The sequence below is a fragment of the Sorex fumeus genome, unplaced genomic scaffold, assembly GCF_029834395.1.
Source record: "Sorex fumeus unplaced genomic scaffold, SorFum_2.1 ptg000015l, whole genome shotgun sequence".
Lineage (NCBI taxonomy): Eukaryota > Metazoa > Chordata > Mammalia > Eulipotyphla > Soricidae > Sorex > Sorex fumeus.
This window is the reverse complement of record NW_026606072.1, coordinates 9163780-9181445: the sequence shown is the minus strand read 5'-3', so window position 1 is coordinate 9181445 and position 17666 is coordinate 9163780. Positions and strand designations below refer to the sequence as shown.

The window sequence follows — 17666 nt, the reverse complement described above, 5'->3', positions numbered from 1 at the left end:
CAGGTGTGGAAGCAAATGCATTTTGGGCATGTAGAATGGTTTGTTTATCTTAATTGCTGGCAATTTCAAGAAAACAGAATACAAAGCTTGGGAACATGCTATAATATGATATATGTGTGTGTGTGTGTATATATATGTATATATATGTGTATATATATATTTTCTTCTTCTTTTTCCCCCCCAGCGGACATGTTGATCTAACAATGCTGGGGGCAATGCAGGTTTCCAAATACGGTGACTTGGCTAACTGGATGATCCCTGTAAGTAACATTATCTTCTGAATTATGTGTGGGTCAGATTATGTTTATGAAATGAAGAAAAAAGCTTATTTTCTGATACAAGTAAATTATAATAAAAGTAAAAATTACAAGTAATTTTGATGGAACTTAAAGTTACAAATATTTATATCATAACCGAGTTTTGTTGTCGTTTTTTGTTTGTTGGTGCTGGGAATCAACCCCAGGCCTCCCACATGCAGGACGAGTTCTCTCCCACTCAGTCACCTCCCATACCTTGCAGAGCTAAGTTTTATAGCTGGAAAGAAAAACAAACATATTCATTTATTTTGCTACTTTATTTTCTTATTCACATCGCCCCATAAATAATCAACCATGTGTCTTCTGTTATGGAATACAGAACCCACAGAGTTTAAACATCTTTGTGAAGTATGCAAGTTTATATTACATATATATATATATTCGTGTGTGTGTGTGTGTGTGTGTGTGTGTGTGTTTGTGCTCTTGGTGGACCATACAGTTGCAAGCAGTGGGGTCTGGGCCTCCTGCACTTAACCCCTTGAGCTAGCTCTTTGGCTCCGTTCTGGTTCTTATTTTCCAACTGCAAAGTATAATTTAATTTAATATTGCGAAAATAGTCAGACCCAAGCATAAATCTTTGCTTTCTGATATGTAGGTGGGTACAACAATGTCTGTGATTATGAGCTCATTTTGACTGAGTAATTCAAGTTATTCTTACATAGTTTTTTATAGATTTATTTTTTCTGTACTACCAGCTTAAAAAAATGGTTCAGTAAATGAGGACTCTGTTCTGTGATCCATAAGAGGGATTTAATTTATTTTTGGTAGCTCTCACATTTTTCTCTGATAATTCTTTTTAAGGAAGCTAGATCACATGTTTGATACAATTTTAGGCTAAGTGTTAGTTTAGCTCTTTTGATTCATACCTTCCAAAGTATGCATTGTTCAGCCTTTAATTATTAAATCCTTTGTATATTTTAGTTGCATGTTGAAGTTATCTGAAGGTTTGAAACACTATTGATACTTGGGCCTGCAGGTATTGATACCTGCAGAGCTTCCTAATTAATATAATCTGGAATGTAGCCTGGGCATTTGGGCATTTTAAAATTAACCCTGGTATTTTAAAATTAACCCTGGCCAGAGCACTAGTACAGTGGGTAGGGCACTTGCCTTGCTCCCCAAGTCCCATCTGGAGTGATCCTGAGCACAGATTCAGGACTTAGCTCTGAGTACTGCCAAGCATTGCCCTTCTGACCCCCCGACCCCCCCAAACACAAAAAAGAAATAAAATGCATTTAACCCTGGTGGTTACAGTATGTAACCAAGTTTGTTGGTCAATAAATTTGATAAAGACAGTAAAGTTACACTCAAAATGTAAAGGTTTAATCTTGGCATGACCTATGGTCCTGAGCGCTTCCAGGAGTAACTCCTGAGCTCTGGGCCAGAAGTAAGCCCTGAGCTCAACTGGGTGTGGCCCCAGAACAAACAAACAGACAAACAAAAAAACAATATCAGCATCACCACCAACAACAAAATACTGGAATAATTAAGATTGTATATCTATATATTTTGTTTTGTTTTGTTTTGTTTTGGCACCATACCTGGTGATGCTTAGTGGTTACTCTGGGCTCTGCACTCAGGAATCACTCCTGGTGGTCTCAGGACCAAATGGCATGCTGGGAATCAAACCTGAGTTGACCACATACAATTCTATACAAATTCTGAATTTGTACTTAGATATCAAAAACCAGACATTTTTGAGAGTACATTTCTTGCTCTGGTTGACTATGGGTAAAAATCCAGCCTAGTTTTATGGAGTATTTTATTTCTCTTTGTTCCAAAGATCTATGTTGAGTTAAAGGTTTTGGATATATTTTTATGGCAAGATCTGGCAGCAAAAAGCTGAAAAGTTTGCTTTATTATAGCATTTTCATTTATTTTTCTAATTTATTTTTTACTGTTTAATAATCTTTCATTGGTTATAAAGCCTTGAGTTTCTTTGCACTGTGGCATCCCATTAATCATTGTGATGTCACATTATAATAAACATTAAGCTTTCAAGGCAGACACGTGGAGTGGATGCTATTTGTCTTGTCCTTTAATGGCTTTTTAGTAAGCGGCATGTTGTCCAAATATGCGCAGACTTTTAACAGTTTTGCAGGTTCTGAGCAGCCGAGGGGGAATAGTTGAGAAAAATGGTAGTTGGTGCCTTTGCACTCTCTGATATATCATGATAATGGTGAAACCTCAAGCAAGCTGTGAAAATGTGGAAATGCAGTCCATTGAGTCTGCATGCAGAGCTACTCTGGCCTCCCCATTGTCTATTTTTGGAAAACAGCTGCCATAGATTATTGACTTGTGAAGGGAAACAGATGTGTATGGTCAGCTATGGGAGCTGGTTTCTGAAAACTTACAGCGGTGCCCCAGGATGCAGTTAGTTGCTATCCATGAGGAATGCAAGAGCTAAGCTCATCCTCCTACAGGGAGAATGCCAATGGGTCATTTGTTTACATTTATCTTTTTTTGATTTTGATTTTTTATGAGGTAGCTTTGTAGTCTAACATGATAGAAGGTACCAGTGTGTATCTTAAAAGACACTCGACCTCTGTCAGGTCTACGCTGAGTTCCCCAGTTCCGTCCTTCGCCAAGCATTTGCACCCTTTGTCTCCTTTCCTTCCCTCTCTTCTCTCTTTCTTGCCACCACTAATTGGAATTGTATTCTAAAAGTTTATTTTTGTTTTGTTTAGTTCATCTGTTTGCTGTTTTCACTGTATCACTTAATCACTTAATCACTTAATCCCCGTTATTCATCGATTTATTCGAGCGGGTGCCAGTAACGTCTCCATTCATCCCAGTTGCGTGCTAGCATAGCCCAATGGTATCTGTTCATTCTAGGAACATGCAGAGCCTCAAACCGATCATTTAGGGTCTTGACGAAGAAGTCTGACCATCTTATAGGTGGGCGTCACGTGATCTTTTGATGTCCCGTGGAATCCAGTTAGTAATGGCTCTAGTCCAGCGGTTGTCTGTAAACCTCATTACGTGTCCAGCCCATCTGATTTTTGATGTCTTGGCAAATGAGACAGCGTCCCTGATTCTTGAGCGTTGACGAAGATCAGAACTCCGGATTCTATCTCTCATTTGAGTGAATCGTGATATTCCAAGCATAGTTCTTTCGATTCCTCTTTGAGAGACCCGAATAGCGTTCTCATCCTGTTTTCGTAGGATCCAGGTCTCTGAGGCATATATTAATGCAGGAAGAATAGTGGAATCAAAGAGATGTGCTCGTAGCTGGAGGTTCTTTGTCCTTTTAGTTATTTCTTCAAGGTTCTTGAAGGCATTCCAAGCCGCTCTCTTCCTCCTGCGCAACTCAGGTGCCAGGTCATTCATCATGTTGATTTCTCGACCTAGGTATATATAACTGTTGCATTCGGAGATGGTGGTTCCGTTGAGAGTGAATGGAGCGTCAGGAACAAGGCTGTTTCTCATAAACATTGTCTTTGTAAGATTCAGCTGTAGTCCGACCTTTCCACATTCACGGTCAAAGTCGTTCAGCATTTGTGCTGCTTGGCTAATGTTCGGTGTTATTAGAACGATGTCATCAGCAAAGCGGAGGTGGTGTAGTTGCCGACCATCTATCTTCACTCCCATGCTTTCCCATTCCAGTCGTCGCATGATGTTCTCGAGGGTGGCACTGAAGAGTTTTGGTGAAATGGTATCACCCTGCTGAACCCCTCTCTTGATATGGATGATAACTTCTTTGTAGAATGGTGAGATCTTGGTAGTGAATCCGCAATAGAGCTCACGAAGGATCCTGATGTATTGAGTTTGTACGCCCTGATTGGCTAGGGCTTCCATGACCGCTTCCGTCTCAACAGAATCAAAGGCCTTCTTTAAATCAATGAACGTTAGACAGAGCGGCATCTTGAACTCCCGAGATACCTCAATGAGCTTGGTTATTGTGTGGATATGGTCGATGGTACTGAATCCTTTTCGGAATCCAGCTTGTTCACATGGTTGTCCTTCATCTAGTGTTCTGCTAATCCTATTCAGATTATTTCTGCTATTATATCTGCTAATCCTATTTCACTGTATACCATATGCAAATAAGGAAAAGTGAAGCTTGCTTGAGGCAAAGGCTCATAGAATATTTTCGGTATCTATTTTTCCTTCACTTTTTTACTTCTCTATAAAAAATACACTTTTTCACTTCTCTGCATTAAAAAAATACAGACTTGCTCTTCAAGCCTATGTTCTCCTTTGAAAACATTGATCTCCCTTGCTTGTCGCTGTGTCTCTCTGCTTTTTTCACTCTGAAGAAGCCCATGTTTTCTCTTGAACATGTATCTCCGTCTTTTTCTCTGTACACATTTATTTAAGTAAGTTTTACGTAATAAAATCTATCTTGATTCACTAAAATAAATATGAATTATATTGCGCTCATGTCTTCTCCGTACCTGAATGAGCATGTCAAATTGATTTGATCTTCTACAAATCTCTGTTAAAGATGTGCTGATTCTCTGGTCCTTCTCCTACAACTAAGAAAAATTGTGTTAAAGATTCAAATTAGTTTAGTTGCATCAATTACCATTCAACTATTAAGTCCATAGGGTAACATATAAATGCAGAATGTAGCATAAGTAAGGTTAAAAACAGAGATAGAGAATGGTATTAACATATTGGTGTCCTGTGCCTTTGATTCTAAGGCCCAGGAAACTATAGACCATGGATAAGGAAAAAGGAAAGTGGAAAAAAATATATTTGTCCATGCATGGTAGGTTTACAAATATTAACTCCCGGTTTTGCCACATGAATATATGAGGAAATGCACAGGAGTCTTCCCAATTAGAACTGTGCTTAAATACTGATTTTCCCACTTAATGGTGGCACGTCACATCATGTTACATAGAATACTCATTTATAAAATGATAATACTTAACTTGGATATTAAATTAACTATGGATTAACTCAATTCATTCAGTAAATTTTTATTTAGCACTTGTTATGTAGGGGGTCTCTACTCTAGCTTTTTGAGAATGCAACAGTTTGCAAAACAAATACAGTTCTTTGCATTTATGGAGTATTAATATTATAAATTTGGCCAATGTACCCAATTCAGTCCATAGCCCATTTTGTCAATAAAGTTACATTTAAACTTATCTACAACCTTTGGCTTACATATTAAACCTGTTTTTGTTTGAGTAGATGCAGCATCAGAGCCTTATCACCTCCAAAATTTAATATATACTACTTAGGGCTTTTCTTAGTATGACTCTTTAGAAGGACAATATCTTGGTCAGTTTTTGAGTTTTTTTTTTGAGTTTTGTTTTATTGGTTTTTTTGGGGGGGGCACACCTGGCAGTGCCCAGGGGTCACTTCTGCTGGTGTCCAGGAGATCATAGGAGCTGTTGGGGACTGAACTCTGATTGGCCACATACAAGACAAGCTCCCTACTTATTAATCTATCTCTCCTGCCCAGTTTTTGACACACAGTGATACATTTTATGTCTATTGTTTTACTAACTGTTGGGGAACTGTTTTTCCCCAAGCACTACCATTGACTAGCTTTGATACTGGTTTTTTTCCTAGGGTATTTATTTTTAATTTCTTAAGAAAAAACACTTTGTGACAGACCGTTTAACGGGTTTTGATACCGCTATGTTGGACTGCTTTAAAAGAAAGCATGACTGTTCTCCATGATGGCGATTGTGTCTTGAGACCAGCTGTCACAAGCATGTGCGTGTGTGTGTGCGTGTGTGTGTGTGTGTGCGTGCGCACACGCACGTCTGCAGGTGCGCATTGTGCGTGCATGTGTTTTCCATATTCACTGTATTGAATAAGATCTACTGTGGAATAAAGTCAAACCACAGCTATTTTTACATCTCCTGTTGTGACTAACTTTATTCAGTTAGGGAAGCTTTTTCCTCTATATGGCATTTCAACCTATTCTCAGATAATAAACTACCGCTGGGTCACTCTGATTCACATGTTCAGTCTTGTATGAGGAACAGAAGGAGCTGGTTCAAAGTAGTGAGCGGTGAGTATTTGGAAGCAATGCATTTGCTCTCAGTGTTCACCAGCCACGGGCAGGCCAGCCTGCCTGCTTGCACTTGGGTTGGTTGTAAGGTGGCTGCTTCTCTCCTCCCTCTCCCTCTTCTGACTCAGTCTTTGACATTGACGAGAATGAAAGTGCAGGAGAAAAAAAGGTGAGGAAGTCACCAGGGAGGTTCTCACGAGGATGGTGACTACCATGTGCTGACTCCAGGATCACTGGTGCCGCCTGATGTTTGAAGCCCATCCTTTCTTCTCTGTTCCTGTGGGAGGTCTTTGGACACACCTTCTGGACTACTATGGCAGTGTCTGACCTCATGGATGGTGGCTGGATACTTTCTCACCAGCTCCTATTTTCCTTGAGGTCTCCTTCACACATAGACTATCACTTATGGGGCTCTCTTCCTTTCTGGAGTGTTTGCTTGGAAAACAAAACAAAACAAAACAAAACTGACTTTCCTACATGGCCCTCATTTGGGAAGATGCACTCATGTATTACCTTTTCTTCCTTCAGTGTTGGTGGTGGTCTCTCAAAAAAAATTTTTAAGTTTCTTTCCCTCTTTGTGGGGTGGGGGATATAGGTAGGGGAGAGGTGGGCAGAGTAAATCCAGCCATGTTTGCGAGTTACTCCTGGCTCTGTGTTCAAGAGTGGCACTGTGGTGTGGGGGACCATGTTGGGCAGAGACTGGACTCATCTCCTGCAAGCAAAGCATGTGCGAAGTGCATTGAGCTTTCTCTTAGGCCCCCCACACCTTCTGAACTTTCTCCTGTGGAGTCAGGTCACTGTGCCCTTGCCTCGGGACTTGGCCCTCAGGCTCTGCCTTGTCAGTGGAATGGGGAGCAGGTCACCTCACACTTCTGCACACTCCTTCCTAGAAAGTCCTGTGCTATCCTCGTCATGGAGACTGGGATCTTTGCAAGGGTTCTGAGAGATCTAGAACCTGCTTGGGGCCATTTTCTCTGAAAATGCTGCTTTCCCGCATCTCTCTTTTGTCTCACAGCTTACATGTTTGAACATTAATAAAGGGCTAGACAGAGAAGTTTCCAGTCCAACATTTGGGTTCTGCTCCTGTCTTCTGGGTTTAATACCTTCATCTTGTGGATGTGCTGGACCACTTTTGTCTCTCTCGTAAGCTTTTGGAGGGGGAACGATGGGGTGGGGATACACCCAGTGGTGCTCAGGATTTACTTTTGACTGCACTCAGGAATCACTCCTAGCAGACTCAGGAGGGCTATAATGGGTGCCGGGCATACAAGGTGGCCTACCTGCTACACTATCTCTGTGGTCCTCTATCAACTCATTTTCAGTGGAATTTTCTGACTTGTGGGCGAATGTTCCATCTATGCTTCTTATCCGCCAGGGTGATGCCCTGCCGTTCCTGTTTCCTGCCTACCTTAGATGGTGGAAGAGTAACATAGAATCCAGCCATGCCCTATGTATTCCACCATGGAGGGAATGAAAGCACATGGACCCTGGGTGCTTTTACTTCTCATGTGCATTTGATGCTTTATTTTTTCTTTGCCAAGAGCAAAGAATGATTTCTTCTTGTACAGAGGTATAATAGATGAGCACATATTAAACAAATATATATAATAAACTTAGTTTTGTGACTTTAGGGTATTATTAGGAACAAGCTGTTTGTTATTCTTTATTTGGATATTATATCTGGTTATTCAAACTACTTTAATCTATGATCATCTGGAAAGCATGTTGTTGAGAACTAACCTTTAATTGTATTATTTATATCCAATATATTTCACACTAAAAGAATACTAATACACTGGCATATTTGAAATACGAATTTTGCAAGAAAAACTGCTCTTATTTGGAGGATGTTGATGATTAAAAACTATGATTAGGTTTAAAAAGTATAGCTAAATATATTGTTTAAAGGATGGAACTAACAGTTATTAAGTCATTGGTTAGAGGCTCCTCTTCCCTTTGGGCTTTGCTCTATTCCTGTTGTGCATAGGGTGAACCTCTGTAGTCAGCCCCCCTGGAAGCATTCTGAGGGACTCGGCTGAAAGTTGTTCTTTCCCTTCCTTTTCCCCATCTTCACCCAGTGACAAGAAGTATAACCATGAACAGCATGAAATTTAATGAGTATAGTCATGGAACTGGGTCTGTTGATACAGTGGTGATCAGGTGTTGGAGACTCCCAGGACCTAACTGGGAGGGAGAGGAGACTGCCCCTGCTTCCTAAAAAGGCTCTTACAGGGGTTTGGGAACAAGCTGAGGACCTGTATATAGTGAAGAACGTGTGGAGGCTGCTGGAGTCCAGCCACAAGCCAAGCAGGGGTTTACAGCGGTTATTGGGTTGACCATTGCATGTTCTTTTTCAAACTCTCACTGAGATCCAGTTTGTACCACAGACTTGCTCATAAAGTAGTTTATCCATTTTGTTTGCCCATTTAAAAAAAAAAGTCTACCAATGATTTCTTTGGAAGACCTCATGTACTCTGCTACTTAAAAAGCAAGCAGACAAACAAAACAAAAGCTTTAAATACTTTTGAAGTGGAAAACACTTGAAATGGAATCATTCTAAAATTGGAACATAAATACAGAAATATGGGAACACTGTAAAGGTAAACGCCATACATATAAGTTAAAAAAAATTAAAATCTGAAACTAGCAATAGCAAATTTATAGCAAGTCTGCTGAACTGTTGAGGTCCCCTGTAGCTGTTAATCTTCCAGTTATGTGCAGGAATATGAGTATATGAAATAGCTTTACCTTTTTTTTTTTTTTTTTTTTGCTTTTTGGTCACACCCGGTGATGCACTGGCTCATGCACTCAGGAATTACTCCTGGCAGTGCTTCCAGGGGGACTATATGGGATGCTGGGAATCGAACCCGGGTCAACTGCATGCAAGGCAAAAGCCCTACCCGCTGTGCTATCACTCCAGATAGCTTTCCCTTTTTGGAGTGAACACCTCCGTTTTCATACATCAATCTTAAAGATTGCTCTAAGTCTAGTTTTCTTTTTCTGTTTTGCTTTTTTTTATTTTTGAGGGACCACACTTGGTGGTGCTCAGAGTTACTCTTCGCTCTGCACTCAGGAATCACTCCTGGCAATACTGGGGGACCATATGGAGTGCCAGAGATTGAACCCAGGTCAGCTGGATGCAAGGCTAATGTCCAACCCTGTACTATCACTCGTGCCCTATTCTGTGGCTGTTTTTGCTATAGAGCCAACTTCTTGAACTGCGGGTAGACAGCAGAGGGATTGCATAACTGAGTGTGGGGGTCATTTTAAAATAATTATGTTTTATTTCTGTTGTTGTTTTGGAGCCACACCCAGCAGTGCTCAGTGGTGACTGCTGGGTATATAATCAGGAATCACTCCTGATACTGCTCCGGGGATACCATAGAGGAATGAACCCAGATCAGTCACATGCAAGGCAAATACCCCACCCACTTTGACCCCTAAAATAAATTATTTTCTGTTTTTTATTATCAATTTTTTCATTTATATACCCACTTGTGACAGGGATAAATGGAGATGTTACTGGCACCTGCTCAAGCAAATCGATGAACAATGGGATGACAGTGATACAGTAATACCCACTTTATATACCTGTTAACTCCCTGGTCACGTATAAATTTCTCTGGCCTAAAATAAATTGTTTTCCCTTGTAATTATAAAAAAGTTTTATAAGCCCTGCTCTAGAGGAAAGAAAATACTTCCTTCCTTCATTGTATCACACGATGTGTCTGTGAACAACTGCTTAGCTCATAGAACCCTGACTCTTCACCGGAATCCAATGTTTCTGAACAGAGGCAGAAGGAAAGGTAAGCTCATCATCTAAATGATCCCAAGCCAGGTTGTTTCACCATCCGCAGCCATTGGAAGAGTTTGAGCCTGTGCTTGCCATGTCTCATCACTTTCCTGTCCCCCTCTCTATGTCCCTTTAGAGAGAAATGAGCAATGTGAAAGTTTGATCTCTTCAATAAATAGCCCTTCGGCTAATGTTGTAATTATATAACTGCAGGACCCCCTCCCCTTCTCATTAGATAACCTACTTAAAAAGAAAAGAGGTAAAGGTAAGGTAAAGGCCCTCCCGTTGATCGTCGATTTGCTCGAGCGGGCCCAGTAACGTCTCCATTGGAGACTTTGTTGTTACTGTGTCTGGCATATCGAATACTCTCGGTAGCTTGCCGGGCTCTCCGAGAGGGGCAGAGGAATCGAACTCGGGTCGGCCATGTTGGCCGCTTGTAAGGCGAACGCCCTACCGCTGTGCTAACATTAAACATGATAGATGAGTTCTCCTACAAACCCATCATTAGAAATTTCATAAATAATGATGCTGATGATATAATAGAGTAAAGCCATAAGGGCTGAGGACAGGATGGCCAAAAGCTTAAAGCTAATGAATCTTGCAGATAGCATTTCATTAGACAGCTGAATTTGGCATCTCTACTTTACTTCTTTACTTCTTACTAAAGTGAACTCTTCTTACTTTAGTCTTTTGGTTTTAGAATAATTTTGGATCGGTATTTTTATCTGGAGTAATTTTTTCCTTCTAAAATTCATATTACCTGATTTATTTACTTAACATTCAAAACTGTGAGTAAATATTAATGATTGTGGACTTTCTTCATAAGAATGTATTGAAGTCTTTTAATCTTATGTTCACTTTTTCTAGTTTTCAAAGTACATCTTTTATATTGCTATAGAAGCAACAAAAAACAACAGGTTGCTTTTTGATTTGTTTCATATATTGATTGATTATCACAACAAGCTCCCGGGAGAGAACAAGGCAGAGTCTCCTACCCTGTGCCTGACTATCCTCGCCAGGGCCCAACAGCTGAAGACCTCCAGGCCCCAGCCAAGGCCATACTGAGGCCACTCTCCACACACTTGGATAAGCCTCAGGCATAACAGAACTGGCAGAGGAACCCAGGTGTGTGGGACCTGGGGCTGAGATCTCCAAGCCTGCACGGTTTGGGACTGGACCTGTCAGTAGCTAGACAGTTACACCCTCCAACTGCCGTGTAACCCCAACAATGGCCAGGATCCAGAGATTATCACAACAAGCTCCCGGGAGAGCACAAGGCAGAGTATCCTACCCTGTGCCTGACTATCCTCGCCAGGGCCCAACAGCTGAAGACCTCCAGGCCCCAGTCAAGACCATACTGAGGCCACTCTCCACATACTTGGATAAGCCTCAGGCATAACAGAACTAGCAGAGGAACCCAGGTGTGTGGGACCCGGGGCTGAGATCTCCAAGCCTGCACGATTTGGGACTGGACCTGTCAGTAGCTAGACAGTTATACCCTCCAACTGCCGTGTAACCCCAACAACGGCCAGGATCCAGAGATTATCACAAGTTCCCGGGAGCGCGCGGCCGCATTTGCAGCTGTGCGACTATTTATTTACTTTTCTCTAAGTTTTCAGGATTCCTTTAAATATCCCACCCGCATGGCAGAGCCTGGCAAGCTATCCGTGGTCTATGCCAAATAGACCAAATTGATATGCCAAATCCAGTAATAAATGGATCTCATTCCCCTAACCCTGAATATGGCAGAGTCGAGAAGGATATGGAAGGAAAGGCTGATCAAATACCAAGGCAGAAATAGGCTGCCAAAACGAAGAAAAACAAAAATGATTGTCTGTACTTTTAATGCTCGTACGCTGGCATCTGCTGCATCCATTGAAGACCTTATGGTACAAGCGCAAAAGATCAAGTACGACATCATTGGTCTGACCGAAACGAGAAGACATCAATCACATCATGCCGTTTTCGACACTGGAGAAGAACTGTTCCTTGGAACATGTGATAAAAGAGGCGTCGGTGGTGTCGGTATCTTTGTCAACACAAATTTAGCCACGAGCATTGATTCATTCGAATGCCTAACAACCCGAATCGGACGATTACACTTGAATAGATGTGGCTCACTACCGGCAGTTTCTATCTTTGTTGTACATGCACCAACATCCAGTTATGGTGAAAGAGAAACTGAGAAGTTCTACATGGAGCTGGAGAAGTTCTATAAAGAAGATCACACCTTCGACAAGATCATTGTCAGTGATTTTAATGCCAAGATAGGACCAAGAAGATCCGTCGATGAACTCCACATCGGTACCCATGGCCTAGAATGTAACAAACAGGGTGACAAACTGTCTGAGTTCATCATGTCAACCAAAACCTTCCATGGTAACTCACAGTTCCAAAAGGCTGAATCTAAACGTTGGACATGGGAGTCTTCTGATGGATGGTTCCACAATGAAATAGACCACATCATATTCAATCGGCGGTTTTGCCTAACCGATGTTGCTGTTGTCCCAAAATTCCAAACGGGATCAGACCACCGTCTTCTTCGTGCAAAATTCTACCTCACAGAATGAGGAGAAAAGAATGCAAGGTTTAAGAAGAGGACTCCCAGAACGACCACCAACTGGGAGCTCTTTGGCTCTGTTGCAGCAACATGGGAAGATGCCGTCATTGACAACATTGATGAGGAATATGATCGAATGATTCAGCACCTCCATGATTGTGCGAGGAATGCCAAGAGAGAGATAACCACAAAAAAACGCCTTTCTTCGAAAACTCTTGAACTTATTCGCCAACGTGGCTTGGCACATGCCTCAGGCAACCACAAGCGAACATCCGAACTGCCAAAACAGTGCAGAGAAGCCATCAAGGATGACCTCAAAAACAGGAGAGCAGCAGTACTGGTAGATGTGGCAGAAGCTGGGAAAAGCATTCGTAATGCCCGCCTGTCCTTCACCAACTACAAAACCAAGATGACTGCCCTCCAACACCATGATGGATCTATCACATCTTCCAGAAGGGCAATGGAGAAGATTATTCATGACTTCTACTCAGATCTCTTTAATAGCCATGTCCACTTGCCCACATACCACATACCACATGATGGATATGTCGTTCCCAATGTTATCCCTTCCGAAATCCAACATGCCATCTCGTCGGTAAAGAAACAAAGAGCACCTGGCCCAGGCAAGATCAGACCTGAACACCTGAAGAACTTACCATCAGTACTCATCAATACATTGGCACGGCTCTTCACACGCTACCTGTCTGAATGCAAGGTTCCATCCCAATGGAAAACCAGCAGGACTGTACTACTATACAAGAAAGGAGACATCCACGACATTGGCAACTATCGCCCAATCTGCCTATTGTCTGTCGTCTACAAACTGTTCACTCGAGTCATCCTGAATAGGATTAGCAGAACACTAGATGAAGGACAACCGTGTGAACAAGCTGGATTCCGAAAAGGATTCAGTACCATCGACCATATCCATACAATTACTAAACTCATTGAGGTTTCTCGGGAGTTCAAGATGCCGCTCTGTCTAATGTTCATTGATTTAAAGAAGGCCTTTGATTCTATTGAGACAGAAGCGGTCATGGAAGCCCTAGCCAATCAGGGCGTACAAACTCAATACATCAGGATCCTTCGTGAGCTCTATTGCGGATTCACTACCAAGATCTCACCATTCTACAAAGAAGTAATCATCCATATCAAGAGAGGGGTTCAGCAGGGTGATACCATTTCACCAAAACTCTTCAGTGCCACCCTCAAGAACATCATGCGACGACTGGAATGGGAAAGCATGGGAGTGAAGATAGATGGTTGGCAACTACACCACCTCCGCTTTGCTGATGACATCGTTCTAATAACACCAAACATCAACCAAGCGGCACAAATGCTGAACAACTCTGACCGTGAATGTGGAAAGGTCGGACTACAGCTGAATCTTATGAAGACAACGTTTATGAGAAACAGCCTTGTTCCTGACGCTCCATTCGCTCTCAACGGAACCACCATCTCCGAATGCAACAGTTATATATACCTAGGTCGAGAAATCAACATGATGAATGACCTGGCACCTGAGTTGCGCAGGAGGAAGAGAGCGGCTTGGAATGCCTTCAAGAGCGTTGAAGAAATAACTAAAAGGACAAAGAACCTCCATCTACGAGCACATCTCTTTGATTCCACTGTTCTTCCTGCATTAACATATGCCTCAGAGACCTGGACCCTATGAAAACAGGATGAGAATGCTATTCGGGTCTCTCAAAGAGGAATCGAAAGAGCTATGCTTGGAATATCACGATTCACTCAAATGAGAGATAGAATCCGGAGTTCTGATCTCCATCAACGCTCAAGAATCAGGGATGTTGTCTCATTTGCCAAGGCATCAAAAACCAGATGGGCTGGACACGTAATGAGGTTTACAGACAACCGCTGGACTAGAGCCATTACTGACTGGATTCCAAGAGACGTCAAAAGATTGCATGTATGCCCACCTACATGATGGTCAGACTTCTTCGTCAAGACCCTGAATGATCGGTTTGAGGCTCTGCATATTCCTAGAACGAACAGATACCGTTGGGCTACGCTAGCACGCAACCGGGATGAATAGAGACGTTACTGGCACCCGCTCGAGTAAACAGATGAATAACGGGGATTATGTGATTAAGTGATTGGTTTTTGCGGTTTGAATCCTGGGCCTTGAATCCATGACCTCACACATATAAGACAAGTGCTCTGCTGCTGAGCTGTACCTGTGACCCTGTAATTTCTAAACTGAATTTTAAATTCAACTGTCTTGAAGTTTACACTCTGTATTTTTATATAACCATGCACTTCTTTTCCTGTAATTTGTTGATGTCGCTACTTAAATTTATCAATTTAATGAATCTTTGTTATTCTTTTACTATGAATTATGAGCTAATAAGCTGAGATTATTTTCCTTGGTTTGTTTTGTTTTGGGGCCACATCTGTTGGTCCTTGAGCATGACTCCCAGCTCTGTGTTCAGCTGTCACTTCTGTATGTCCTTGGGGGGCCATGTGATGTCTGGAATCCAACCCCAGCCTCCTGCATGCAAACCCTATGCTCAGCCTGTCCAGCTGCCTTTCCAGTCTCAGTCTAAGATACCTTTCATGCTTATTGGTCACCTCAAATTCTATGACCTTTCTTCTGAGAAGTGTATGAATGAATTTGTATTTTATTAGAGAATATCTGTCTTTTAAGCTTTTATTTATTTTTTTCTCAATTTGTACAACAGTATAACAATATTTGTATTTATTTATTTATTTATTTTTAATTTTTATTAGTGAGACATCAAGAGGTACAGTTGTAGACTTACAAATTTTTGTGCTTCGGTTTCAGTTATACAATGATCAAATACCCATCCCTCCACCAGTGCCCATTTCCCACCACTATGGATCCCAGTATCCCTCCCCCCATCCCCCCCCATCCCACCCTGCCTCTGTGGCAGGGCATTCCCTTTTGTTCTCTCTCTCTCTCTCTCTCTCTCTCTCTCTCTCTCTCTCTCTCTCTCTCTATCTCTCTCTCTCTTTTAAGCTTTTAAACATATTGGCCTAGGACAATTTGTTATAGTCTTAGAAATTTCTTTCAGTATCTTCGAAATCTGTTATATTTTCTTTTTGATTCCAATTCTGTAGATGTTCATTTTCTCTTTTAAGAAATTTTAAGAAATTAATCGTTATAAATTAATCAGGTCTACTTTAAGAAATACATAAATTATTAGTCTTTACCTTTACTTATTTTATTCCATACTATATCTAGAATTATAAATTGAATGCTTTATTATAAATGTTTTTTATAATAAAAGCTACATTTCAGGCTTCCATTTCTTGAGAATAATGTTTTCTGCTGTTTAAATTTGGTTTAGGGTATGGAGTGATAGTATGGTGGGTAGGGTGCTTTTCTTTCACATGGCCAAGCTGGATTCAGTCCCTGGTGTCTTATATGGTCCCTAGAGCAGTGCCAGGAGTGATTCCCAAGTGCAGAGCCAGGAGTAAGTCCTGAACTCTGCTGGTGTGGCCGCATGAAAATAATAAATAAATAAATAAAATTAAAGGATAAAATTGATAGAAACTACATGTGGTTTTAGTAGTACAGTTTACACTGCTTCAAACTGTATTATCACATCATAGTCACTATCAAAATATAATCCATCAAAATCCTTCTGTTCTTGCTATACTCTTATCCTTCCCTCTTTCTAACCCCATAAGCTAGTTGTGTGAGAAGAATCTTGTAGTGTTGAGAATAATTTTAATTCTTTTCTCTTGACAATAATTTTAACTAAATTTTGTATACTTTAGCATAAAGGTCTTTTTTCCTCATTAATTCCTAGATAATTTGTAATGTCAGCTTTTTGTTGTAGTTCTGTTGTGTTGTGTTTTGAGGCCACACCTGACTCTTCTTGTATTACTTGTGGCGGGGTGCAGGGGATCAGGGTGCCATATGTTGTGCCAGGGAATGAACCTGGGCTCGCCACATATAAAGCAAACGTGTTCCCTGCTGTGCCATCTCCTCAGCCCTGAAATGTCAGTTTTGCTTTTATAAAATTTTCAGAGATTTTTTTTTCCTTCAAATTTCAAAGTTGGCGGGTAGAGCTATTTCTTACATTACTTTTTGGTTGACCAAGTACATGATTCATTTTCCTAAACTGTATGTAGACGATAACTTTATCTTGGATTCAGCATGCTCACAAATGTATTCACTTACAGTTCACAAAGACTGAAGTAGGTGATAGGGGAAAGCAAATAGTACTAGATTAAATTTTATTTATTTGTGTGAAGAGATGGCCAGATCCAACTGTGCTCAGTGCTTATGCTTGGCTCTGTGCTCAGGGGTCACTCCTGGTGGTACTCATGAGGATCAAGCCCAGTCTACTAAGTACAAATACTTAGTACGACTAAGTACAAGCAGTAGGCAAGCTCTGTATTATTTCTCTAGCCCTACAATAAATCCTAGTTTCATCCTTTTTCTAACAAATTAAAATCTTATGCAAATTACTGCCTCTTTGCAACCCCACAATCCATTGTTATGCAAAAAAGCTGCTGCAGTGGTGCTGAAAATGTTTTATCTATGTTATGTACACTATGGTAACTCAAGTTACATGTGACTATTGAGTTCTTGTAATGTGGGACAGTGTGACTGAAAGACTGAATTTTATTTAATTGAAATTTATATTGTCACCTGCTCAGTCTGAATTATGGAGCAGTGCAGATCTCATTAAATCAAGTTCTTACTTTCTATAAAGCCTAAGGGAACTTGACTCAACTTTTAACCATTAAGTTGTAGATTTACATATATCTGAAGATGCTGTGATCTATTGGGGAAAATTTGAATAATGAAAAAATAAGGGATAGCAAAATTTTTGTGTCAAATTCAGATCCTAGTAGCACTGCACTGTCCTCCTGTTGTTCATCGGTTTGCTCGAGTGGGCCCAATAACGTCTCCATTGTGAAATTTCTTGTTCCTGTGTTTGGCATATCGAATATGTCACGAGTAGCTTGCCAGGCTTTGCCGTGCAGGCAAGATACTCTCGGTAGTTTGCAGGGCTCTCAGAGAGG

General features: G+C 41.1%; 1 protein-coding gene across 1 annotated transcript in view; it reads left to right on the top strand.

The window, feature by feature from the left end:
- Positions 1-17666, top strand: part of OXCT1 (3-oxoacid CoA-transferase 1) — a 160561-nt gene that overhangs the window by 88128 nt on the left and 54767 nt on the right. The window contains exon 13 of the mRNA XM_056112160.1: positions 185-260. Within this exon, the coding sequence (XP_055968135.1) occupies positions 185-260 (76 nt within the window). The remainder of the gene's footprint in view (positions 1-184; positions 261-17666) is intronic.